Source organism: Sander vitreus, chromosome 1 (assembly GCF_031162955.1).
Source record: "Sander vitreus isolate 19-12246 chromosome 1, sanVit1, whole genome shotgun sequence".
Classification (NCBI taxonomy): Eukaryota; Metazoa; Chordata; class Actinopteri; order Perciformes; family Percidae; genus Sander; species Sander vitreus.
The window spans coordinates 14,925,516-14,952,308 of record NC_135855.1 but is presented as its reverse complement, the minus strand read 5'-3'; the positions used below and the strand labels follow the sequence as shown (position 1 = coordinate 14,952,308).

Genomic DNA, 26,793 nt, shown 5'->3' with positions numbered 1-26,793 from the left:
TTGTATTTTTAAATACAATGCAACATCTCTTTTGTACACTTGTATTTACAAGGGTTTATCATTAGCATGTGCATGACTTTGTGACTGCTTGTTTGACTTCCAGTGATGAGGGACCTTCTCAGCTGTGGGGAATTGGACTTTAGGCTGGTGGTTGCAGCTAGGTGCTCCATTGCATTTGTAAGCAACCATATTTATTTTTTTTGTCAACAACGGCATTGTTAAAATTCACGTTTAATGTTTGATACCAGTAAACACCTGCTTGTCCTATCGGTTAATTTGATTTAAGAGGCTTTTTGTTTTTTTAAAAGGAGATAGAGTATACATTGGAAAAAACAACGACTTAGCGTAACTTTCCAGTACCCTGATACTTTCAGACAGGCCTAAGGCTTTACAACCAAGTTCTCTCTAACTGCTTATTTAACAAAACATTTGAAAAGTATCTTTCTGGATGAAAAAAAAATAAAAAATTCTGAATCCCCTCTTCTCATATCAGGAGAAATGACACATCCGTGCTTCCGAGTCGTCACTTTAAAGCGACGTCAATTAAATAGGACGTGTGGCACAGCCGCCACGCTTTGTATATTCCTGCTGTGTGTCACACCTCTTTTTATGTCACAGGTGCTGAAAAGACTTCTGCAGACGATACACCTGTGCATCCTCGCTCATAGCCCCTCTGGCAAGCCTCCTCTATCCTCAAGACGCATTTTAGGAATTGAGACATCATTCAAGATGGCGTGCTAAAATCGGATTTTTGGGGTCACGGGCAGGAGGACAGAGGAGAGAAGGAGACGAGGAGGCACAAAGTAGAGAAAATGAGAAGAGCCCATTGTTAGGATTTCTAAAGATGGTGTTAGGTCATTACCAAGCCTTGGGAGGCCCCCCATCAGAGAACAAATACCACTAGAGAAAACAGAACAGGAGCACTTTATGAAGCACAGACAGCATTTGGGGAACTCCAGTCAAGAGGAAAACAACCCAAATAGTTTCACACTAGGCAAGATCCAATGACAAAATGACAAACCATTATATACTGTAGTAGAACCACATACACAAGGTTATATACACAAAGCTTGTTTTGCTTCTTAGAAGTTAAAGTCATCTGAATACAGAATGGGACACTTATTATTTGAACATAAAAAAAATAATAAAAAAAAAAAACACTCTCCGAAGATCGATAGGTGGGAGTGGTTTGGGTAGAAAGACAGAACCCCTGACACTAATATTCTGCGAGGAAAGCTAAATAACTAAGAAGTATTTAAGAAACGCACGTCTCTCCTTCCCTCGTGGAGCAGGTGAAAAAAAACCTACAGTATTTACAAAGATAAAGCTCAAGAACACAGCAATAATAAATGCAAACAATGTGCCTGTAAACACACACACACACGCACACACACACGCACGCACACGCACGCACACACAAATACTTGCAGAGCTGTAAACCTTCTGAGCTCTGTATGAAGTAAGATGGGAGCTGAAAGGTTCCAACTTTCCTCCTCTGTGAGCTACAGAAAGCAGTTCAACATTTTTTTTAGCGCTCATCACTTGCTCCCAGAAATGTCCCTGTCTCTAAAAGAGTTCGGTTTTGGAGGAGGAAAGTCAAAAACTTCCCTCTGAATTCAAGTGTAGCAGGTTATGGCCCCAAGAAGTGAGGGCATCCTTTTAGATTACAAGATTGAGTGTTGGGCCCTGTTCAGACCTGGCATTAACATGCGCCTTTGGTGATCCGATCACAAGTGGACAGCTCTCAGTACGTCGTGGTCACACCAGGCATTGGAGTGCTTCTCCACATGAGTCTTTAGTGACCCCTTGTCATCACTTCCCCACTCTATATGCAAATAAACACGCAGTAAACACATGGCTAATACAGCAGCTGTTGCGACGCGAGATTACAGGAACGTCTGTAGTAATATCCTACATATCTGTGATTTGGGGAACATTTCATTAACCTAAAACTATAAGGTTATTTTATACCAGGAGCCAACACCGCAGTCGTTACCTGGCAAAGGTGGCATCGAGGCACCGAGCTTTAGAAAGCCGGGACAAAGAGCTCTTTGATCTGTGCAGAGCAAAAACGCCGACACATCGCAGACAGTACAATAATCTAACCCTAACAGCCAAGACACAACATTTACTGTGATTTCTCAGTGGTTCTTTGACATGAGAAATACTCATACCTCAATGCGTCCTCAATGCATCTTGGATGTGCGTTTACACCTGTACTTAGAGCTGTCCACTTGTGATCGGAAGACTCAAGACGTATGCTAATGTCAGGTCTGAACAGGGCTTGACTGTGTTAGTTGGTGTTGGGTCTGCGACGCTGTGTGTTGGTAAGTTCGTCAGTTTCTCTGTAATGCGTGTGAGTGTTGGTCAATTGGTTGGATACCTGAGATTATGTCTGGTGTCAGGGGTTAGAGACAAAGAAGAAAAGCTGCTGGTTGCTGTGAAGAGGGATGTGACAGCGACAGAGGACAGAGGGAATGAGTGGATGAACGAACAGAGGGACGAGGGGGAGAGGTGACATCAACCAGTGACCTTCTTTGCCTCCTCTTGCTCATTACCCTCCGTCCTCGTCTCTGTGATGTCCGCGGAATCGAGGTCCTCCTCCTCTTCACTCTGCCCTCTCTCCTGTTCATCGTCTTCCTCCTCATCCTCCTCCTCCTCCGTACTTTCCTGGCTCTTTCCCAGCTGCAGGTTTTCCAGGGTCTTTGACACCCAGGATTCGATGCGGCTGCTGAGGGTGGGGACCTCCACAGAAATGGGTTCAGGGGTGTAGTCCTCCTCCTCCTCCTCCTCCTCTTCTGCCTCTTCCAACATCCCGGGGACCAGGGTGGAAGTGGTGGAGGTGATGGAGGAGTTGAGCGGGCCCCTGCAGCTCCCATCCAATGAGCCAGTCTCTGTGCTCTGCTGAGAGGCCAGCTCCAGCCTGTCGTCAACCCGGACCTCGTCTCTCTCACTGGTACCCTGTGTCAGTGTCGGAGGCACTGCCCTGGGCTGGGGAGCAGTGGAGCCAGGCGGGGCGGTGTTGGTGGTGGCTGCCAGGGTCTCCCCATCTTTCTGGGTGGCTGTGGCAGGTGCAGGGCGACTCGGCTCAGCCTCTACAGGCTCCAGGGCATCTGAAGTCTCCACCATACTCCTCCAGTTGGTCTCTGAAGGGATTAATAGATTTGGCATGCTTCATAACTGGGACTTTTACTTAAGTAATCTGAATACGTCTTCCAACATTGATTGCAGACAACCCTAAAAAGCGATGACAGAAAACGAGGGAGCTTACCGTATTCCTTTTCATTGACCTCTGAGATAGGCTCGGAGAAGATGGAGCAGAAGGAAATAGCAGAAGCAGCAGAGTGGTTGCGGGAATGTCCCATGTGGTGTGGGACTTTCTTGTCATTTTTCAGAGCCTCCTCGGCCTGCTCCTGCTCCAGAGCTGACACCATGTCCTTGTAGGCCTTCCTAGCCTCTTCTGTCAGAGACACCAAACGGTTGAAGAGACCCTGAAGGAGGTTCAACCAAGTCAGTAAGAAAAAAAAAGAAGAAAAAAACACATGAGATGTTCAGAGATTATCCGGTGTTTCTACTGCTCTATACTGACCCATTGTATATATTTTATTTGTTCATTCACAACAGACAGACAGACAAAGTATTAACAGTCAAAGGGTTTTAGTGGATAAGTCGGACTTACCTCAGCTCCAGAATAGTTGAAAATGCCAACCACGCTAACAGGCACTAGTTTGTTGACGCAGCGTCCAAGAGCTTTTCTGCCCAAGGCAAACACAAATGGGATCTCCTGATCCCTAGCCATGGCAATTACATTGTATAGAGCTTCATCCAATCCACCTGCAACACAGTAAACAATCAGTGACTCAAATGCATCAAATTTCAGAAATGAACAGAAACAGCAGAAGATATCAGCTAATGACTTGAACTCAAAAGTGCAAAAACCTGCAGTTCTGGGAATATCTAAGTTGGTTCTGTCCTGTGGTGAGTATCTATCATGAGTTTCTCTTTTTTGGAAATTTAAACCTGCAATATGTTTTTGCCCACTTGGGGGCAGTGGACACAATTATATTTTATTTATATATATATATATATATATATATATATATATATATATATATATATATATATATATATATATATATATATATATATATATATATATATATACACATACATACATATATATATACACACACACATATATACATACACACACACACACACACACACACACAGCAGTTACGGAGCAACATTATCATTCATCTGGAGTGGTATTTCTGGATACTTGGCAAATGCAAGCCCAATATTCACTCTCTTATAACTCCTAAGGGGAAAAATCACAAGCGTACAAGCTATTCAGTCTGCCGTTTTGTGCTAAACAGGTAGTTTACAGACTGAATTGCAACATTCTTTACCTTTGGCCTGGATCTTTTCACAGTTGGGAGAGATGATGACACACTTAATCTTATGCAACTTCATGTGCTTGGTGACCTCTCTGAGACCCATTACCAGGCGGCGCTTGGATTTGGCCTTGGTAGGATCCTTCTGGTAGACCCGCTCCTGGAAGCGAACCAGTTCCTGTAACAGCATCGTCACGCTCTCATCTATCTCCTTACTCAGCACTTGGTTACAGTACCTGCAACAACAAAACCATGAGAGGGCAGAGAAAAAAGGTTCAAAACAGCGTTTTCATCTTTTGGGTGGCTACAAAGCTAACAATGATGATTGACTTAAATATTAACTAGCACAAATAACGCTACAAAATGTTTTTCCAATTTGAGTCAATTGACAAAAAAAAAGAATCAAGAACAATTTTGATAATAGAGACAAACAAAAAATTCAAGCAAAATGATAAACATTATTTGGTTGCAGCCTTTAAATTGTGATGAGACGCTGCTCCTCTTTGTCTTATGCAACAGTTAACTGAATAGCTTTAGGTTTTGGAGTGTTGGTCGAATTTTGTTGGGATTTAGAAAATTGTGATGGGCATTTTATAGTATTTTCTGACATTTCATAGAAAAAAAGAATAACCATCAAGCAGTCTGATGTCAATAATAATTGAAAAAGACCTATGAGGCTTTAAGCTTTGTTCTTCTGAAAATAAAATCACTCAAAGTGTATACAGCTGTTTAACACAACTTTGTTGAACTGCTTGTTGGTTATACTTGTGCTATTACACTTTGTTGCTATCGGACTACTTTTCTGAATTAGGATGAGCCTTGCAGCCTTTTTAAGAAAGGCAGAGCCATCAGCAAGCATGCATACTCCCAGTAGCTTTGTGGTTTGATAAAAATCGGAAGATCGACGTAGTGTGGCCTGAGGAACAAGCGTCCTGGCGTTTAGAGCTGAGGAGGAGGAGCTTGGCTACAGAGGCCTTTTGGAGGCTTTAAATGCAAAATCTGTTCGAGAAGGGTGGGCTGGGACAATAGGCCTACAGCTGAAGACACAGACAGACAAAGCTGCGTTTGTTACCACTGGCATACATTTTTGCTGAGAAGGAACAATGTGCTCGGCATCTGTGCCACACTCTACAATTCTTTATTGTACAGTTCCACCCTTAAAAAAAAAAAAACACCCGTTAACTTTTAGAGTACACTTCTCACAGCCGAGGCTCTGGTTTTGGAGTGGGAGAAGTATTTGCTTCGCTAACCATTTGTTGCCACCACATGGTGCATTTTTAAGACATTTCGATGCCAGGGATTCCTACAAAAAGGTCTGCCCTGTTCAATATTATTTTTCTCACTTCATGTGGGGTCAGAGTGTGTACTTACTCTCTGAAACGTCGGCTGTGGATCTTGGTGATGGCATTTGAGGCCATGGGACTCCCGATGCCAGAGCTGGCAGGAGAACCCTGGGACACTGGGGTGATGCTATATGGAGAGTTCTGACTGGCCGGGGAAAGGGATGCATCACTGGGCATACTCAGACCATTGTCTGTGGTAAAATACAGCAGTCCAGAAATAGTTAGAAAATATATCATGGGTAAAAAATATGGGTACACAACTGAATTGTTTTCACTTCTTACTAATAAATTACCCTCACTTTCTTGGGAGGCAGGCTCTCGTGCAAGATCATCAGTGAAATGTAGAGACTCATCCCCATGCTCCTCCTGGCCTGAAGACTCTTGTTCAACACTCGTCTTCCCTTTCTTCCCTTCACGTTCCTTCAAGATAATCTATCAAAACACAACAAAAATGTCAAAAACAAGGGCATAAAAAAAGATGTGCAGGTTCAAAGATCTCCATTTCTTTCACCAATTTGTATGTAGACTAAATAACATCTTCCTCTCAAGTCTCCTAAATGATTAACTTCAACTTAAATCATTAACCTTCTTAAGGGCTGTTGGCCGTTTTACTTTAGGGATCTCCCTCTCCTTCCCTCTCTTGATACGGGGTGCGGTGGAATCCAGGGCATTGTGTGGGGCAGAGAATGGCTGCTGATGACCCTTCAACATGGATGGCATGCTGGTCAAGCCTGAACCGTGGAATGGAGTAGTTGTTCCAACTGGAGAGGACGACAAGAAAGTCAAAATGCAGGCAGAATGTGTAAGTACATGCAGGTTAAAAAGAAATTAGGAGTGTGAGTGTTGGGAGTCGGACAATCAATAGATATTTAATGTTTTGTTTTCATGGGACATTTACAAAGGCATAAAAATGCCAGAATTTTAGCATTAGCCAAAAACAGCAAAACTACGCAATGAGGCACCTAAAAATCATGATGATAAATTTACCAACACTGAATGAAAGATACTTAATAGGATATTTTGCTTACTATAGCCTCAACACAAAAAAAACTTACAGTCCAAACTTAAACCCAATACTGTCATTTACTGCAGGACTGTTGTATTGTGAGATGCTTGTTTATCTTCTTATACCATTTGTACTTGAGTTTATGAATACCTGTAAAAGACAGTGGCTTGGTATTGGTGAGTTGTCTGGCCTTCATAGCCTGCTGGTGTTTCTCCAAAGCTGCCAGCATGTCTCCCAGGTCCAGCTCGACAGAGGTTTTACTCTTCTTCCCTGCTGCTTTGGTGAATGCCTCCTGCCGCACGAGGAAAGATAAGGTAGAACGAGGTCACACCACCAATGAACCAGTCAAATACAACTCAGGATCAGAATGGTAATCATAGGCCAGACAGTGGTGAGGACCAGAACTGATGAAATAAGGCATAGAAACGCATCAAAAAGCCATAACATTCAGTCTGAACCCATCCGACATGACTAGCTCACATAGTAGAAGTTTATACCTGTAATTTCTTCTGTTCCATGCTGATCTCAGAGTACTCCTGTGCAGTGGCCAAGGCAGCAGCCAGAGCCTTCTTCCTCTGGCTCTTGGCCCTCTTGGGAACCGAGGTGGTAATGGGGATGGGTGTCTGCACAATGTTGATAGGGGAGTTTTCTGGCAAGTTATCCAGCTGTGACGCATGCAGAGACACAAGTTAGTATTAAGTAGGGGTGTAAAGAAAACCGATACAAGAGTCAGATATTCAACGCAAATTCTGCAGAAATCGATATGTTTGTCAAAAAACAACCTTTCCAAAGTGCACTCTCGATCCCTCCGCACTTCTGTGCCTCTAGCCTGTGCTTGTGTGTCGGTGAGTGTGACCTGTGCCTCTCCTGCTGGTTTGCGACGTTTCCCCAATCACATAATCAAGGATCCACAACATTCACACACTGAAAGAAAGGTCAGCAGCACCGCGTACAACGCTGCCTGATGTTTACATCGCATTTGCAGTCTTCAAAACGTGCAGCAGTATGGTAAAATATGCCAGGAAAACAACTATACCTTGCTCCTAACTTAAGAAGGCGACATGTACACTGTGTATATAGTGTATTTACAAATGTATTGATTTATTAATTTGCATTGTTTTTGTATAAGATGGTACACCGTTTATGCAGATATGTTTTAATTCATCTGAGAGGGAGAGATACACACTCATAGTATTTAATAAGTACTGCATTCAGTCAGTACATGGCACAGAGAGCCAGTTGTCTTAAGAAAGTGCTTTCCAGGGGGCGCCTGGGTAGCTCACATGTAGAGCGTGCGCCCCACGTACAGAGGCTCGGTCCTCGCCGCAGCGGCCGCGGGTTCAATTCCGACCTGCGACCCTTTGCTGCATGTCATTCCCCCTCTCTCTCCCTTTCAAGTCTAAGCTGTCCTGTCAAAAAATGCCAAAACAATCTTTAAAAAAAAAAAAAACACTTTTCCTTACCAAGTTTTTGGGCAGTTTAGGTTGCGCGTGTGTCTGGGCTGAAGTAGATTCTGGTTTGGTGCTGCGTTGGACAGCCCCTCCAGCAGTGAGATCTGGGAACTCATCTTCATCCTGACAAGAATATAGAAAACGTTTTAGCACAACAGACTCTGCCTAAAACAAATCTATAATGAGTGTGATGGTGACAGTGCTGCAAGAAACCTCTCACCTCAAAGTAGAGGGGCTCTGGGGTGAGCTCAGTACCAGTGACCACTGCTGGCTGCAGCCTCTGTTCCGATTGGTTCGGCGGCACACGCCCTGGATAGCCACTGTGGAAATCCTAAAAGGCAGCGGCAGAGAGAGAACACAGTAGTCAGACAAGGTACCACTGGTATTCCATAAGTTCATGATCTTCTGTGTACTTGTGTGCATGCTGTCAAGTGATGAAAACATGGTAGGAAATGAGGAAAGATATTTATTAATATTGCTCATATGCCTGTAGGTGTTTTTCTTAAATTGTTTGACTGTGTGTGACGGACAGATGCGCATTATGTGAGAGATGAATGTTTGGAACTGGCGACAAGTGTAGATAGCCCTCTGCTGAAGAACTTCCATCTTCAAATCCCACATTAAACCAACAACAGTATGCTAATAATTCATGCAATTGTAATAATATATATTTCTCAAAACTGTCAGGGTGTTTATGAAGCCAAAATCAGGATTAGAAAATATTGACACCAACTCATGTGCTGTCCTGCTCACCTGGCTATTCATTCTGTTGGTACCACTGTCTTCAGTTGTTGCTAAAATACTCCTTATGTGTTGTCTCATTGCATTCTTTGTTCCAGCCATAACACCAGTATACACATGCAAGCTCTGTTCCCGAGAGAATGGAGAATTACTGTACATTGATCCATCCTCATCTGCTGCTCAGTAAGCTTTAGTGCAACTTACAGAATGCAGCCTTTACGCCAAAATGAATTTCATTTGACCTATTCTCATTACTTAATACCATAGTTAACATACGGCAACCTTTTTACTCAGTGTCTGCTGCAATGGAATCTACTATACAGTACCTGTGAGAAGTTTCTCTGTTCAGGATTCTTCTTCTGGTCTGCTCTGTGGAACTGGCTGTTCCTGTCTCCCCAGGACTTCTGGGTAGCCTGAGAGGCTACATTTACCCAGGTACCTGCTAGTAAATAACATGTAAAAATAAAAAATATATATTATATACAGGATGCATAATAAATATGGCTACAAAAGCACTGTGTGAACATGTGAGGTGAAGGAGGGGTTCAAAAATATGTTGCATCAAACATACCTGTCATTACACCAGCCTCTACTCCCTATATATCATAGAAAATATGGAGAGGGTAAAGAAAAAAAGACAAGTGTAAGTTAAATATGCCAACACCACTGTGAGAGCAAAGGAAATTTAAAAAACTACGTTACACCTTTCCCATTGGTATTTGCTCTGTACAGTGCTGTTACAGGAGTGGAGTCTTGTTTGTTGCGACACGTCCTAGTTGTTCTCTGTGGTATGTCTATGACCTCTACCATTGCTACTACTGTACAAAAAACTGCCATGACCATAATATTTATTAGATTTAAAAAGTGTACTCCACTTATGCAATGAACATACTTCCAGCCAGAAATTCAGTTAACTTCAGCTACAATCTGACCATTTGCAATCATCATTCCCTACCTGCAATTACACAAGTCAAAATAGACATTTATGCATTGTTCACTGTAAGTCTGCTGAGTCTGGAGCTGATGGTAAGTAGCCAACTTACTGTGGGTGCTGCTGTATTCTCTGCTGTCCGTTGTGCTATCCCTGCCGCCTGGTTGTGTTTGGGGCTACAGTAGCCACTGTCGCTGTCTATATCTGCCTCACTGGCACCCTGCTCGTTGTAGCCTTCAGCTGGATGGGACGCCCGTCTTCTCTTTGTCCGGTTCTTCCACAGCAGGGGACTAGCCCGCTCAGCAGCACACCGCCCTGACACCTCACCTGGGAAATCTGAGGACAAAGTAGGAGAAACTCAGACCTGAAATTAACTTGTTAACATGTTACAAAGTGGAATAAAACTGCCTACCATAATAAAAAAGCGATATAAATATAGTAGCTCACGTTTCGAGTTCTTTATTGTCAACAACAATTACACAGAAGCAGTCATTGGCAATGAAAATCTTAAATCTCAGGTCTCAATTCAACAATGTTCATTAAATATGTATAAAAAGAAAATCACGCATGTAAAAATGTGAATCTAAGCCATAAAATAGTGCAACGTTAAAATACAGGGATAAAATATGACATGAAATGAAATTTTTGTTGTAGACGATAATTGCATAATGAATCAACTGTAATGAAAACAGGGATGTAGTAGATGTATATGCGCAATAAGTTTTTATATATATCTCCACACACACACACACACACACACACAGGTGTAAAACAGTAAGTAAAATTATATAAAGGTAAAGTAGAATAGGTGATGAGCTCAAGAGTTCAAAATGATGAATCAATCGAGAGTCATTGAATACAAACTTGGACCGAGTTTACTTTGAGTTAACTGTAGGACATTTCACATGCCACATAAAACCACAATTGAGTAGCCAAACTATTTACACAGGCTAATTAGCTTTCTCAGGACCAGAAACATCAATGATGACATCATAAGCTGCACACATGTTAACCTCTCCAACTGGAAACTCTGCATTCCAGTGCTTTTTATAAGTTAAACACACGCATCATCAACATCAACCTGTACGACCAGACACCGCTCTTACTGGCATTGTGTACGGATTCCTCTCGGAAAGGAAAGATTCTTGCTCACAGGCACAGCAGACAACAAAGTCTGGAATGTTTTAAGTGTCGGCTTCCTTTCAGCCACAGGACAGAAGAACATCACGAACGTTGGTCATACACTTCGCTTTATCAATTCAAGCTCAGAATTTCCCCCTGCTAACAGGCTTCTTATCTTTGGTTGGCTTGTTAGTTAGTTTTTTTTTGTTAAATGTGTAAAAGTTGATTGTTAAAAAAAACATCTGTATACACCCTGCATGGTAGGACTTGGATGCATCTTTAATTATTGCAGCAGTATTCTTACCGGTCTGCTGTGCTGCATCCACCAGCGTGACTGTCTTGGTCCTACCATCAGGCCCCAAGGTGCAAACCTCTTTCTGCACAGCTACACTTCTGGTTGGAGGCCGGCGACCCCTTGGAGGCTGGCACACACCTAACTGTTGCTGTAGGAGAAAGAAACAGAGGCAGGGCATGCTCACTAAGATTGAGGATGAGGCGGGACACTGTATTTTAGTGATACAAATAACATCAATGGCGTCAATGTGACCGTATCGCAATAAGCTGCTGACCTTTGGGAGAACATTAGGTCGGACCATGCCTCTCCCCCTCTGACTGGCCATCCCATATGCTGGCCCCAGAGGCAGTGGTCTTTCACTGACATCTGCTGAGACAGGGTTGACCACTCCAGCTTGCACAGGACCTGCATAGGTGCCAGGGAAGGGCTGGTAGAAGCCCATCACAGGTGGGCATGGAGCGGGCATAATCTGGTAGTAAGCGTAGTCATTGGAGACAGGAGGCTGGGGCGTGGACAAGATGGGGTAGGCCAGGTATGAACCACCAGGGCTGGGGTTAGGCTGCTGCCAGCGCAGCTCCCCTCCATTATACATAGGATGTTGTCTGTGAAGGAGTAAGAGTAAGAGTATGATAAATTACTTCTGCTATTCTACTCTTCCAACTAAGAAGAGCCACCAAACTCAAATAATTTGTCTCTGCCAGTGCAGTCTTTCAACAACTCTGGATATTCCTTTGTTTTTGGTCTATTTCAGTGCTTTTTTCATGGTTGATAACTGCATTTCACTATTTGTGGCAGCTAAGGGGGCTCTTTGAGAGGCTGTCCAAATCCAATCTAAATTTATTGTCATAACATTAACATAATGAAACTCCTCTACATATGGATATTATGAGAAACACTACAGGACACTTGTCATACGAAACCATAAAAGGAAGGCTGTGATGCAGGTTAAATAGTCTTAATACTAAGCTATTTAGCTGTCAAATGGCATTTTATTGTAGGTCAATTTAAATGATAATGACCTGCATTATGTGGGAAAGGAAGAGATTAAAAAGAAACGTATTGACTCTGTATTGGCAGAAACTCAATGTTTATAAAACTCACATACTCAGTCTAGAGAAACATGATAGCGACATCCTGAAATTAATCCTGGCATTGTGTAAAGTTTTTGGGACTTTGTTTCCCTTATTTTAAACATTTCTCAGTTTGTATTTTCTCTAAACATCCAGCAATGTTGGTGAGGCTGATTAAAATGTGTTCCACAAAATAAGAAGGCTCAAATAAGGGGTGTCGGTTAACATCTGTGATGCCGCAGTGATGTTGTGCACGATATGACGGTTGGTTTGTGAGGGGGTGTGTACATGGTATACAGAAATGTTGATAAGGATCCAGATGACATTTTCACAGCCAGCCAACTATAGTGGGCATTTCCTTGAATTCAAATAGGGGGGGAAGGAAACAGAGGAACGGATGTGTGCAAGGATACTGCAGATCACACTGGACAAAGAAAGAGCCACTGGAAGCATAGTTTGTTCCATGTAAACTAACTCTGGGGAGGTTTCCATTTCCATAAGCAGTATTAAACTATTCAGCAATCTAATGGCTCTCACTCAATACACTGTTTAAAGGATCTGATGGGGATCTCTTTTGAGAAACACAACAGGGACACAGTGTTTCTTATTATTGTTATAGTAAACAGTGCAGTGAATGAGTCCATCTGAAAATAGAAAGGTCCAGAAGAGAGCAGATTGCTCTTGTGCGGTTCAAAATGGGGACACGAGACTTCTAAACAATACCACAAGGAATAGCAATATTTGCCAAAGTGGACAGCACTGACAAAATCCATAATTGTCATGAACTAGAACCACCGGTGCCATTAGCTCAGACTTAAAGGGGGTTAAAACGACTGGCTTTGGAGTTTCACCCATTCTCAAATCTCCCCCCTGAGAGACAATACCTGTTGGGTTGGTTCTCCTGGACGAAAGGGTAGCAGGTGATGAGGTAGCTGGGTATGGGAGTGGTTTCGACCCCTCCACCGCCCCCTCCTATACCTCCCCCCCCTCCTCCTCCGCCTGCCTCTCCAGAAAGACTCATGCTGACTAGAGATCCTTCGAGACCTTTCTTCTGTGGGATGAATGGTTCCACTTCGGCTGAAAGCTTCACATCCTGCACAAACGAAAAATGAACAGCCATTACAGTCACACTGTGAGCAACAGCAGCCAAATTATTTGAATACATGGTTCATTTGAGTGAGAAGTAGGTCTCAAAGTTGTTACCACATTCTCGGCTTGTATTTTATCAAGCCCACCGTTTGTCTTCTCTCTATCTACACAGTACAAAGGATCATATTGTTTCATTATTGTTATTGCCATCCCACACCTCAAATGGATTAGTTCTAGGGTGGAAGCAACAATCCATATCAGCATAGTTATAAAAATCTACCTGCGTTCTTCTTAAATTGACTTTGTTAGGGTAGGTTTGTGTAGTTTGTTAAGCTATCTCTCTAGGGCTTAACATTTATAAGACTAATGACACAACTTACCAACATCAACTCTCAAAAGACTGTTTAAAAACTATAATTGTATGAGTAGATTTATGCACAGGCATGTTTCAGTTATTAAATGGAGTATTAACATTCTCTCCACAGAGAGAGACAGCTGTAGATAGTCTACTCTGACCAACCTATTTATTTAGTGGTAATCACAGCTGATCACTGATTTCCACATACTGTTCCAGTTGGTTTACAGTCTTGAGTGTCTACCTACCATCATTAAAAGAAGGTATCAGGCCTAAACACAAGCATTTTGAGTTCAAAGATAACATAATACACACTGCCAGAGGATCTAAGCTAAATACACAACATATCAGTAAAGGGTTATAGCTATTTGACTGTCAATTTCTCATCTAACTAAGACATCTGCAGTTAGATAAACAGAGGTGAACAATATAAACAATGACCAACACTTTGGTAATATGAGTGAGGTGAGTCTCTGTACCTCAAAGCCAAAAACAAGTTTATACTGTACTGTCATCTACGGCTAAAAAAAACAGTATAGTCACATTTAAAGCTGGTGTTTGAGGCCTTACAGTAAATGATATGTGGTTCAACTCCCTCAAAGCCTTTGACAAAGACGCATAATGGCAATGAGGGACAAATACCAGATTCAGCTTGAGTTATTTCACCAAATTAAGGACTTAACTAAACCGTTTAGTTTCTAAACTCATGACAAAAGTGTCTCTTTATGCCAAAGATTAGAGGTCTCGGGCATTCAAAGGCAGGCTTGGGACTGAAACACTAAAGTACTTTTCAAGCTCAATCAGCCACTTCAGACAATTGTTATGTAGAAAAACTAAACACAGCCTCAAATGGATAGGGTATGCTTGGTGATGACACCAACTAACAAGCAGGCCTACCTTAATAAATTAAGCAAAAATCGAATAAATAATGTACAGTACTGTATACTATATGTAAAAACCAACAGAACAATGCTTCCCACATTGTATACACTTTTAAACCTAGTGATCCTTATCTAAACAGTCATAATTGTAAATTATTATTATATATTATGTTGATATTTGTTAATAAGTTATTCATGACATATAAAGAACATTGAACTAATACCAATATAATATCATGTTTGTTAGTGCCAGTATAAATGCATTCACTTTTCCTAAATTTCCTTACATGCTTGTCAGACAAAGTGAACTATCAAGAATTCCTCCTGAAAATGGGCAACACCCAAATATGTTGTTCAACATGTCAAAGAGTTGCCATACAACTTTAAATCAAGAAGTAATTGAAATTACCAATTTGTAGCAAAACCCCAAAACATGTTTCCTAATTGAAGGACATGACAAGAAGGGCAGTAGGGCAGGGTGCTCCTCATTTAACATCATGGTGGCATTGGTCTAACCTGAGGAGGCCACTCTGTCTAAGAGGTCCCATTTAAATAATCTGCTATTTTGCAAAGTATAGGGAAAGGTGACAGGGTTCAGAATACAAAGGCGCCCCCTCACTTCTCTGAAACAGTGGTCGGGATGCATGAATAGAGTAACCAGTGTGGCCAGTGGAAGTCACACAGACAGCTATTGTCTCCCACTGCTACTGTCCGTGGGTGGCTCTCTGACTTTTCCTTCGATAATCTATAGATCCCATATGTAAATAGTATCATGGTGAATGGAGCCTGTTCTACCAGTTCACTAAAGAAGACCAAACTACCGTTGTAAGGAAAGATTTTTACAAACCCTCAGGAAGCAGCATCCATGCCCAAACTGATGCTGAAGGGTTTAGGAATACAGTAGTTGGTCTGAACCTGTACATTGGTAAGGTATAGCTGATAGGGTGTTGTTATAGGATTAAGTGTGACAGGATAAAATAGGAACAGTACTACCGGATAAGCTAATTATAAAGCAAGCCATAGCATAGAAGACCTTGTGTGCACTGGTGGTGAACCTTGATTTCTAAACAGTGGTGAAAAATCTAACTATCAAAAAAGAACAGTTGTGAAGAAAAAAAACAGAGCTTGTCAGATGATCCATCTCTTGAAACAACCATGTGTGTCTTTGTAGTAGCTGTTGGTGAGAGTGTGAGTGAGAATAGCTGCGATTGTGGAAAATACAATGAGGTCAGACCCAGATGTGCTTTCGTTGGGGATGAAAAATCTCGGAGTGCTTACACTGGGGGCTACTGATCTCACACGCCTTTATGCATTTGCGTAAGCACTTATTCTCACACCAGTTGCTTCCAAACACTAACAGACCGTATCTGTTTCTGTACTGCAACACGGATGGGCCGTGTTGAAAGTAGAGTATATGCATTAAAGCTTTTAAGGAGGTTTTACGTTAATGAAGACAGAACTGATATATATCAGAAAACACCATCGTTCAATGTGCCAGCTAACGGATTAATCTGAGGCATTGGCAATACGCCTTGGGAGACCAAAACCAACCGCACTAAACTAAACTTTCTGCATTGCAAACAGCGACAGAGGAATGCCATACATGCAGAAGAACCAGATATTCTTCTACTGAAGATCCACGAAACTAACTTAATGACAACAACACAGCTCTCATGCACACATTCCTGTCCGACTGAAACCTTCTACATAAGTCCATTTTACGTTTACGTTACCTCTCCAAACAATGTGACCAAATAATACATGTTCCAAAATACTGCTAACGTTAGCTGTAACGTTATCTATCGCTCTGTTTAAAATGACAAGCACCGTCAAATGACAGCTGAGGTATTTAGCTTTGAAGCTAGCTAGCTATCCAAGCTAACACTTAACACAAGACGGTCGTTCTGGTCTTATTGCATAGAAATATTGTCACGGGAATAAATCTAAATCATTTTGTAAAACGACCGAAAATACGTGAACTGTGACAAAAGACAAGACATGCATTATAAGTTATTTTCTAATGTGCTGCAGTTAGCTCACTAGCCAAATTGGATAACTGTTTGGATTGCTGCTTCCCATGACACAACACCCATACCTAATAATGTGCTGTTGGTATGAAATAGCAAATTTAAGTCACCACTAAGCAACGCTGTTAATTAACATTATAATTACAATAACGGAATAGCGGCTTTTCTGAATAACGTTAACGAGAGTGCGATGTTGGGCCTCGGCTGCATAAACTAACCACCCTTCGTCCACAGGCTAAAGCTTTAGCCAGACCCCAAACAAAAAAACAGATATAGATACCTTATTGTCACTAGCATCCATGTCAGGAACCGTCACCGCGACAGACAGTCATTGACCAAAATGTGGACGTCAGGATGTGGGTCTTTTTAATTTCTTCATTATAAATGATAATAATAATCACTGAAGGCTTAGAGACACACACCCAGGTCCTACTGACCGCCGACTGTTGCTGCGTCAGCTGGCTGCGGCTGCGCTCTCCAGACTAACTTGTAGCTTGGTCGCTTAGCTTCCTGCGAGTGAGCTCAGCTAACTGGAGTCACCTGGAACGGAAACCGTCGAGGCTCAAAAAGCTTTTACTGGTTAGGAAATGCAGTATGTCATGTGAGCACAGAAATATCTTCAAAGAGTGATTGAAATCCAAGTAAAAGAAAGATTTATTTTTGTCTCATTTATGACAGTTAAAAACATTTTATTCGACTCCTACTCGCCAGTCACAGAGTTCAAACCTTGTAGCTAGTCAAAGGCAGCTGAATCCTTTTAGTGCTGAGAGAAATGTTTATTACCAACAGGCAACAGTGTACATTAAAATACTGTGTACACGTTTTCATACACATTTGGACTTTAAACAACTGAAGCATTTGTGTGTTGCACATGGAAGAATCTGCCAATCAGGAACATGAAAAACAAAAATACGTGTCAGTGATTTCCTCTCATCACCACAAAACAACACACTTTGAACACGTTCTTTGAGTTCCTGGCGTCTTCCTGAATATGGTGGCATTCTCAAAACCTGTGCTGTGTATCTTGTCTCGGAGGATTTACTTGAAGAAGCACAGTAGCATACTTTCTGGATGTATTCAAACATGCCATTTTCCTTGTCTCTTGATTTTACATGCCATCATGTGAGCTTGCTAACAATGGCTTGGTTGAGAGAGTTCAGCTGATTTGTCCATTTGTCTAAAGCTGTGTAGCGAGCCCCTCCTCTCTTCTGGTAGTCCAGTTCTAGTAGCTGGTTGACTTGGTCAATTCGGCCGTGGATTGTGCTGAGAAAAAGAAATAAAAAGAAGGTATCAGACAAACCACACATGTTGCAATAAAAACTAAATTCCCTAAACATTTTAGTCAAGCTCTTATAGTTGAGCTTTAAAATGCCAATTCAACAGTTCCAGTCTTCTAGTAGTTGCAATTGTATATCTGAGCTGGTTGTTCATTGTGGGATAATGCAGTAAAGACATGGAATGACAACAATAAAAAATATGTGGCATGATTGATTGGGAATGCCCAGTACTGAAAATCCCCAAAACAATCTTCAAGAGTCCACGGTTTCCTAAACATGAAAGTCTGTACTTAAGAAGAAGAAAAAAATCCATTTGTTTTTTAAAAATTGTTTATGCTTTCAAAATGAGTGGCATTAATTAAGAAAATAACCTCTAACATGTCAGAGAATGATGGCAACAATGTTAAACAATGTAAAAGTCATTAAACATTGTACTCAACAGTGTTATATATAAGTGTTATGAGATAAGCTGGGATGTGAGGCTGTAATAGCATATCACTATTACAATGATGTTAATTTAGTAAAAGATATAACTGTCAAGTCATACCCCCTGGCTCTCTTAAGGGCCAAAAGATGGAAACTATGAGGAACTACAATTATTATAACAGGAAGGGAGCTATTTTTTTCTTTGACTTCTCAGAAGGCACTTGAGGAAGTAACTTACTTATCCAAGATGCACTGCACCAGCAAACTCTCCACATCACACACATCGATGTTCAGCTCCTGAAACACGAGAGAAACAGCCAAAAATCATCCTCACATCTGTAAAGTATGGAAACTAGATTCAACATTAAAGGATGCACAGAATTCAACACACTTCAAAAAATCCTGTTGTAAATATATTTTGTTAGACGTGTTGCAAAAGACCTGTGGAGAAAATCTATCATACAAGTATGTAAACTAATAAGTAAATAAATACACAGAATGTGTTGAAAAAGGCATTAAAAAAAACACATTTGAACAACATTTGAGCCAAGCTCACTGATGTTAGGCTCAGTGAAGCCAGGTAATCCAAAGTAGAACTTGCTTGTGATACAGACCTCCGCACACAAACTTTAATAAATAATGTTAGTTTTTACCATTCAGTAAATACCATTCATGTAAAGCATTAGTGATGACTGTCATGCATACTGAGAGATCAACCCGAGACATGAGAAAATGCTATTACATCCTCATGTTGATGCTGCCTTTTTAGGCTTTTCTATATTTGTTACCGTCATTTTAAGTAAAATACAAACTCAACTACGCTTTGTGAACATGTACAGCTGAAAAATGAAAGATAAAGATCATAACTAGTGTGGGGAAAAAAGTATTTAGAAGAATCTTTAAAATAAATAATTGACAAGAAAAACAGGCATGAATCTGAAATATATATATACATTTTTTTTTTTGGTCGTATTACTTTGTGTGTGGATTTCACTATTATGTATGATTTATGTTATTGCTGGAACTGTATTTAATTTACTTGTATTATATGCAACTTAAGGCATGCCAGTAAAGCTCTGCCCCTATTACCAAAGTGCTAGCCCTGCAAAGCCCGACGAAATCTTGCAACATTAGCTTTTACTAAAATATGTGATTATGTTTGTGCTTTCTTACAATCATACCCTTTTCTTTCTTTATATGACAGATCAGCTTTCTAATAATATTCCAAGAGACTGTGATCAATGAGGAAAGATAACAGATAGTCACTGTACAGTACAGGAAATGTTTCGATCACGTGGACTTACCTTAGAAATGAAAGGGATGTGTATTCTCGTGTACGGTTTGATGAGTTTGATAAGTACTTGAGTTCTAATGTTCCGCAGGAGCTCTGCAACACAACATCAATGATCAGTTACACAAAAAAGCTTAAAAGTCAACAGCTTTATAGGTTTTTCAACACATGTATCACGCATGTGGACTGAAGTCCCTTTCACCACTCACCCTCTATGTGCTCTCTAATGAAGGGGTCGTCCATTATGTTACTGTGATTTGTTTTCAAGATTTTCTCAAATTCAGTGATGTCATTGTTCTGGTAGGCGCTGGAAGGAAAAACAGTCAGTGTTGTTATATTATACATTGTGTCTCCGTGACCCACATGAAAAGTCTCATCCTGATAGCTGTCAAACACATTTCAAAATATCAGACTTTTTGTAAACACTATTCTTGTTACAGTTTTGGGTGTGTGTTCTTAGTTTCTTGTTTATGCAGTAACATTTTTTAAATACATGCATGGAACCTGAGCAATTTGAGACAGTGCCAGCTATTTATGTAAACATGAGGACAAAAGAGAGCAACCAAGGAAGCAGAAGACAACTAAAGGCTTCAGGAAGACAATAGTCATGTTCCATACTTTCTGCAAATACTGTGAAATGTACACTAGGTTCACAGGGCTCGGTTTTGGCAACTGGTACAAATTATAATAAGATAATAATGTTGGTATGTTGGTAATGTACCATTTTGTACTAAGAGGGAATGATGCAAGATAACCATTAAAAATGTGAACATACTTTACACACCAAACTGTAATCACTAGTATGCAACTGTGACACGGGGAAAGACAAGCACGGCTCAAATACTGACCAAAGGAAATAATGTAAGCATCTGTCCATTCAAAACATTATAGAAACAGTTTTTCATTACTAGCACTCTGGTTCCATTTTTATAGTTTTGGCCACCAACAATAACATTTTCCTCACCAACATTTTGTGATATAAAGATGCAGGACACAAAGCACAGTCAAGTGCAGTGTGCTGAGGGCCTGCTAGCACACACCTAGGGTGCACTTGAACAAAAAGGTGGATTCTGGAGTTTCAATTATAATATGTGATGTGTTACGGACTGCCGACAATCAAGGCCAATCACATCTCTCTTTTCTTCTCTTTTAAAAAGTTGTTCTCTCCTCACAATGACATACTGATGTTTAGTGATGGAGCAGGTGGCTTTGCACCTTCACGAATTAAGAGCGTGACAAGATGAGTTACTCTGCCAAACACAACCTTACAACTGAGTGCATGGGATAACCATACAAGGGTCAGACAGTTCAACCATATTATGTAAGCCTATTGTTTAAAAAAAAGAAAAGAAAAGAAAAAGTGAACTATAAAGTCTTTACCCAAATGATCTGCTATAAACATTGTAGGTGCATTCACTTTTGTTCTCACTTACAAACAGTTTGGACAGTCGGGTTAAACAACTGTCAGTACTAAAGTAGTCTCACTATTCTTGTCGCTGCTTTGAAAAACTGTGGCCGTCAACATGGTATAGATCTCAGAATAAAATTGGTGACTAAAATGTTACAGATAGAAATAATAGCCAACACTATAATAGCAAGAGCTTGGTTGTAAACAAAGGACAAAAAAAAAATACATTAATACATTCATGTATGCTTACCTTACTAAGTTTGTCATTGCTAGGATCTCTGGGTCATTTTTGTATGGTTTGGCCTGTGGAAAAAAATATATGAAAAGTTATGCATAGCACTAAAAGTTAAATAAAGTAAAGGTCAACTGAAAAAGCACAAAACCTCCAAAATACTTTCAGCATATCCTTCTGAACAAAGCCATTCTGGCTGTGCTTTATAAACAATTGCACAAACCTATGTGGCAACCACTTGTCTAGCCATTAGTGTCTCTCGTGTTTTAAATTCTTACATACAGTATATGCATAATTATTAAAAGCAAACATTTCAAAAAGGTAACAATGACTTTCATACCTCTTGTGAGTCAAAAGGGTTTATTCCCGACTTCATCAGCATGTTGGCTAGGACCAGGTACTTCAGGCATGTCGTCCTTCTTGGGCTGCCAGACTCATCGTAGTTTTTAAAGGCCTCAAAGAAGTCTGTGTGCGCTTTCTCAAACTCACCCTCTCTCAAATGCATCTTTCCACCACACTCTGGTCAGGAGCAGACAAGCACAGGCCATTCAGTGAACAGCTATGACAGTGCATAGTGTTGGCAGTCACACTTAAGACAAAGCTAAACAACTGAGCTATGGATGAAGGAGATATGTGCACAATCATACCTCTAATAACTCCCATTATGAGCGGGTGAGGAATGGCAGATTTAATGTGAAGTGACTGCTCATACAGGGCTTTCAATTTCTTGTTGTTTTTTTGTGCTGTGTACATCTGGATCTCCAGAGCATAGATCTCCAACAGCTGTGTGCCTTTCTTCAGGTCATCCTCTCCATCATCTGTCTGTAGTTGATTTAAATATAGAACCACCTATTAGATCATTATTGTGGTTAAATCTACACATATACATACATATATACACATACATATATATACATATATACATATACACACACACATACAGATGCTGAGAAAAAAACTTTGGTCTCATATACTGATACTCTTAACTGTTTAACAAGGTTTGAATGACAAAGCAATCAACAAGTTGAGCGACCACAACATATTCTATGAGATCTGCAAGGTAAAACCTCTTTTTTGTATCAAACCAAAAAAAGTTATTAACTTTATTATTGCATATATAGACAAATCGATTAAGAATTTATCTAATTACTTGACATGACTGGTGAAGTTGCCTAAGGATCTTTTGCAGTTTCCCATACTCTTCTCTCTCCAAGTACAGCTTCCCCAACTGCAGGGGAGGAACAAAAAAAATTAGCATTTTGAACACCTGTTTTACTAGGAAATGATGGTTTAAGACTACCTGGAATCATAGAAGAACTGTTGTTTACCTTTGTGTTAGTTTTAAACCACAGTCTGTCGTTTTTTGCATCTTTCAAAGCCTCCAATGTGGTTTCGTAGAACTCCTGTAGTAAGTCCATCTAGCAACACATAAAACACATTTTAGAAAACTGCAAGACAACATTTGTAACTGCCAGCTGGATTTTCCCATCTCATATTGTCAATCCCTACCTGTTTGGAGGTGGAGATATAGTCCAGAATGGAGTTGATGGACTTCTCTGAGTAGTTCCTGGTGACAGCACTTCTGATGTATGTAAGGAGCTGTTTGTACCTGTTCATCATCTCGGGAAAGTTTGTCTACAGGGTTGAGACACAAAGAAAAACACTTCTCAAAAAGTCATGTCTGATGGAATACGTGTAAACAAATTGTGGCGTGTGTTGCTGAACCTACCAGCTTGAAGTTGATTTTGATCATCTGTTTTAGTGCTTTGAATCCCCATTCTCCTTTCTCTCCTTCTAGTTCCAATACCTGAACACACGATAAAACCAACAGATGTCAGCAAATTTTGTGCTTCTAAATAACTGAGATTAGAACATAATGTTTTTATGGAGTACCACCCCACCTTCTGGAAACTGCTGAGTGCTGCTTTGGGATCATCCTCCTTCAAGGCTTTGGAGTTGTAGTACTGGTTCTCCAGGTCCACATTTGGCTCCGAGTTACTGTCCTCTGAGTATTCCTGAATGTAAGCACATAATCATGTCAAAGTTCAAATCACAAGATCCAAGCCAAACATAGAAGTTACAAGTTTGCTAACAAAACATATCAGTAACTCTTAGCTAGCTAACACAAAGGCAGGGGTAGCAAATTGCCCCTGAATATAAATCTGCAGGTATGAGCCTTAAGCTAACGTTAAGTTAGCCAATGCCATGGATTGCTAACTAGCCGATTGGTTTGCTTTTCATGCCTGTAATTTAAATCCAAAGACAGCTGAACGCATGCACCCTATATTAGCTAACTTATCTAGCATGGTTCAAGTTTATTAATATTAGCCAACTCCATTGTAGCTGCCAGCTAGGAAGCTAACGTTAGTCATCTGCTGTCATCATTGGTATTAGCCAACAAGCTAACTAAACAGCTAACATTAGCTAGCCCGTAATGTCGGCCCTTCACTGTTAGCGCTCAACGGTTAAACGGTTACAATGTATAAGCGAAAAGTAAATAATTTCAGTTACAGATACCAGGTCGTAATCTTCTTCATCGTCGCACATGAAATCGTCCTCCATGTCAGACATCCTGATGGTCTTCCTTGCTCGTATTCAGGGATAGTCAGTAGCCCGGCCTGCGCTGTGTTTTGCAGCGAAGGTGAGGTGGTGGTGTGTGGTGTGTGTGTGTGTGTGTGTGTCTGTCAGGATGCCAGGAAGCAACAGCCCGATTTCCGTCCATAGATGGTGCTATTGGATCGCCTCTGATACTTGATTAACTTTACACTGTGAACATTTTTCATCAGCTGCAGTCCTCTGGGTATTTTAGTATGACATGGCTGTAGTTGCATGATTTTGAAACAGTATACTACTGTAATATTATAATGGGCTTTAGTCTTACATCCAGTGGTCAAAAGTAACTAAATACATTTACTCAAGTAGCCTAGGCCTACTGTATCTGAGGTACTTGCACTTAACTTGGGTATTTCCATTTGATGCTGCTTACATTCATCTGACATATTTAGGGAGTTACTTGTTAATTTCAAGATTCAGATTATAAATACAAAACATACTGGTGTTTTTTTTTAAATTATAAAATATGATGCATTGTTATAGATTACACTGTACTGTGCACATGCATCTACAATCAATACCAATAATATTTAATGTAATGATATAACATTAAATTATGATTATTATTCTGCTAATAATGTATACATTTTGTTGATAATATTGTTTTGGATAGATTTTGAATGCAAGACAGTTTCTTGTAATGTATTATACTTTACATTGTGGCATGGCACCTTTACCTTTACTTACTTCTTAAAATGTGAATATATACCCCTCACAATACAGTTATGTACTCAGATGATCTCTTAAGTAAAAATACAAAACTGTTATCAGCTAAATGTTATTCAAGTATTCATTATGGTTGATTTATTGAGTGGAGTTGGTTTTAATTACTGTACTGTTGCACATTTTAATCAATAACTAAGCAGATTTTATAAGATTATGTTTTGCATGGAAAATCTTTATCTGCAAAGTAACTATACTTGTCAAATAAATAAAGTGAAATGTAAAGTATAAAAAAGGATCAATTGTAATGCATACTTATATACAGTACTTGAGAAAATGTATTTTGTTAATTTCCATCATTGCAAATATCCCATCAACTTTAGTAGTGTGTGTCTGATTTCAGTCAGCCCTGTGAATCAGGTTCATGTCAAAAAGATTTCGTGACTGTTCTCTCAACAGCCTTGGCTACCACACAGAGAGACCATTGGCAGCATCATATCCCTCTCCAGCCTCTCTGCCTCGCTCAGGGAGTCATTCCACATTAAACCCTGTGAAAGTTTTTTTTATTACTGAAGAGATGACAACCCTATTCCGATAATTTACGCAATCAGATTGTGTGTCATCAAGTTATGTGTCATAAGTTTATAAAAAAAAAAAAAAAAAAGTGAGGGTGAAAAATTGAAATCCATCATCCTACACAGTCAGTTTGGCCATAATATTTACAATAGACATGAATCACCAACACTAATACTAGAGGGGGAAATGTATTCACAGACTTTAAAAGCATTAAGAATGTCCAGATTAACATTACTTGTACAAGTGTTTGTGTACAAATGTTTCATAGACAGTGCACTTTCCTCAGCTATATTATATACCATGTGTGCACTGACAGAGTTATTGCATCTCTTACTTGAAGCCATAGTGTGGCTGTCTACTGGTTTTTACAAAGAAACCAATATACGTATTGTAATTGCTCTGCATCAGCAATGGGATGGTGACCTGTGTGTGTGCACACTCTAGTGACATAATACAGTATGTGCACTCCCATTTAGTACATGCGTGAGATGCAGTAGTGGTGCGTGTAGTGTCTGTCAGCAGTCTGTTATTAATTGCGCTGGGTTTGCATTAACGTAAAGACTTAACGAATGAGAAGTGCTTTTTTACTGGAAACGATAGAAAAGCTGTGGGTCTGAGACAAAAGACACACGGGTGCTAATACACCCTGATTTGTCATCACAACGCCCACACAACCTCCTCAAATTATATGGCATTTGACGTCTTCACATACCTGAAATACACCTTTCAACACATTGAAAATCTCTAAAGGCATTCCCCAGCTGCAGTGGATTGATACTACAGTACTTGAAGGGCAAAGGAGGACCCTCCCTGCCCAAGTTTAATACAACTCTATCTCAGGCACCAACTTAGCGCACCAAAGCCTTTTATCTGACTGACTCAGGGGGATGGTGTGATAAACACAAGCAATCATGTTTAACCTTTCCATGTAAACCTACTAACCCTATTTAGACATCAACAAGTGTGGTATTAAGCCTTATAAACACCTCCAAGCAGCCCTTCTTTTTTCAGATAATCTTTCATGATTCATTTGATAAAATTAGTACATATATTATTCCATTGGCGTCAATATATACACTGGGATTCATAAGCCGTTTAATTTTTGGTTGCCAAAAACTGTAGCAAAATCCTGTGTACCTCTCTCAGCAGCCTGCTTGTATACTCTACACAAGTGCCTCTCACCACTAAAGTGCTAACACAAGGGTGCTTACCCTTGTTGTACTGCTGCCAACTCCCTTGTAGGTCATTACTCATACATGCACACAAATGCACGCACAGTCACACACAAAGATATTCATATAGTGTATATATATGATCTAATATAAACACCTGCCTAATCATGTCTTACTGTTAAATGCCCTGAGAATCTGCAGTTGCCAACCTTGTAACATCTACCCTTAGGTCATCATGGCTGCTCTCACTTCTCAACTTGTGCAAGATGCGTGACTAGCCTGTTTGTTTTTCTCTCTCTCTTTTGTTGTTGTTGCTGTTTTCATTTTTACAAGGTATGTAGAAGCGTTTCTCAATTTTATGCAACACCTTCCATCAAATGGGGCTGTTATTAGAGATGAAATCCAACTTCCAAGAGCTGAAACAGCC

At 40.4% G+C, this 26,793-nt stretch overlaps 2 protein-coding genes across 7 annotated transcripts; both read right to left on the bottom strand.

Annotated features, from left to right (window-relative positions):
• Positions 1 to 17,222, bottom strand: secisbp2l (SECIS binding protein 2-like). Of its 5 annotated transcripts, none has more exons than XM_078278930.1 (19): positions 16,989 to 17,222; positions 13,241 to 13,449; positions 11,561 to 11,888; positions 11,296 to 11,434; positions 9,982 to 10,205; positions 9,510 to 9,534; positions 9,265 to 9,380; positions 8,951 to 9,064; positions 8,418 to 8,528; positions 8,210 to 8,320; positions 7,244 to 7,411; positions 6,897 to 7,038; positions 6,326 to 6,501; positions 6,034 to 6,172; positions 5,769 to 5,931; positions 4,413 to 4,633; positions 3,680 to 3,834; positions 3,272 to 3,491; positions 1 to 3,146 (listed from the first exon to the last, which is right to left on the bottom strand). In XM_078278930.1, the coding sequence occupies exons 1-19, from the start codon at positions 17,007 to 17,009 to the stop codon at positions 2,521 to 2,523; spliced, it is 3,408 nt and encodes a 1,135-aa protein (XP_078135056.1). In that variant the 5' UTR covers positions 17,010 to 17,222; the 3' UTR covers positions 1 to 2,520. The 5 variants fall into 5 exon arrangements, with proteins under 5 accessions (XP_078135056.1, XP_078135224.1, XP_078135145.1 ...); XM_078279098.1 differs by having other exon boundaries at positions 6,040 to 6,172; XM_078279019.1 differs by having other exon boundaries at positions 9,265 to 9,377.
• A 122-nt stretch (positions 17,223 to 17,344) lies between these two features.
• Positions 17,345 to 23,995, bottom strand: cops2 (COP9 signalosome subunit 2). 2 transcript variants are annotated; one of them, XM_078278715.1, is made up of 13 exons: positions 23,854 to 23,995; positions 23,244 to 23,357; positions 23,072 to 23,149; positions 22,852 to 22,977; positions 22,671 to 22,760; positions 22,493 to 22,570; positions 21,990 to 22,164; positions 21,683 to 21,861; positions 21,361 to 21,413; positions 19,912 to 20,009; positions 19,716 to 19,798; positions 18,650 to 18,708; positions 17,345 to 17,971 (listed from the first exon to the last, which is right to left on the bottom strand). In XM_078278715.1, the coding sequence occupies exons 1-13, from the start codon at positions 23,911 to 23,913 to the stop codon at positions 17,827 to 17,829; spliced, it is 1,338 nt and encodes a 445-aa protein (XP_078134841.1). In that variant the 5' UTR covers positions 23,914 to 23,995; the 3' UTR covers positions 17,345 to 17,826. The 2 variants fall into 2 exon arrangements, with proteins under 2 accessions (XP_078134841.1, XP_078134931.1); XM_078278805.1 differs by having other exon boundaries at positions 23,860 to 23,995.
• Between the last annotated feature and the right edge of the window lie 2,798 nt (positions 23,996 to 26,793).

What these genes read in the sequence shown, in the direction of transcription:
- secisbp2l (XM_078278930.1), bottom strand. Translation starts at nt 17,009, where the DNA reads ATGGATGCTAGTGACAATAAG. An exon ending in CAGGAGAACCAACCCAACAG is followed by an intron (nt 11,889 to 13,240) that starts GTATTGTCTCTC and finishes ACTCCTTCACAG; the next exon opens with ACAACATCCTATGTATAATG. An exon ending in TCAACTATTCTGGAGCTGAG is followed by an intron (nt 3,492 to 3,679) that starts GTAAGTCCGACT and finishes AACCTCCTTCAG; the next exon opens with GGTCTCTTCAACCGTTTGGT.
- cops2 (XM_078278715.1), bottom strand. Translation starts at nt 23,913, where the DNA reads ATGTCTGACATGGAGGACGATTTCATGTGCGACGATGAAGAAGATTAC. An exon ending in GGTTTAAAACTAACACAAAG is followed by an intron (nt 22,571 to 22,670) that starts GTAAACAACAGT and finishes CCTCCCCTGCAG; the next exon opens with TTGGGGAAGCTGTACTTGGA. An exon ending in ACCCTTTTGACTCACAAGAG is followed by an intron (nt 21,414 to 21,682) that starts GTATGAAAGTCA and finishes TTTTTTCCACAG; the next exon opens with GCCAAACCATACAAAAATGA.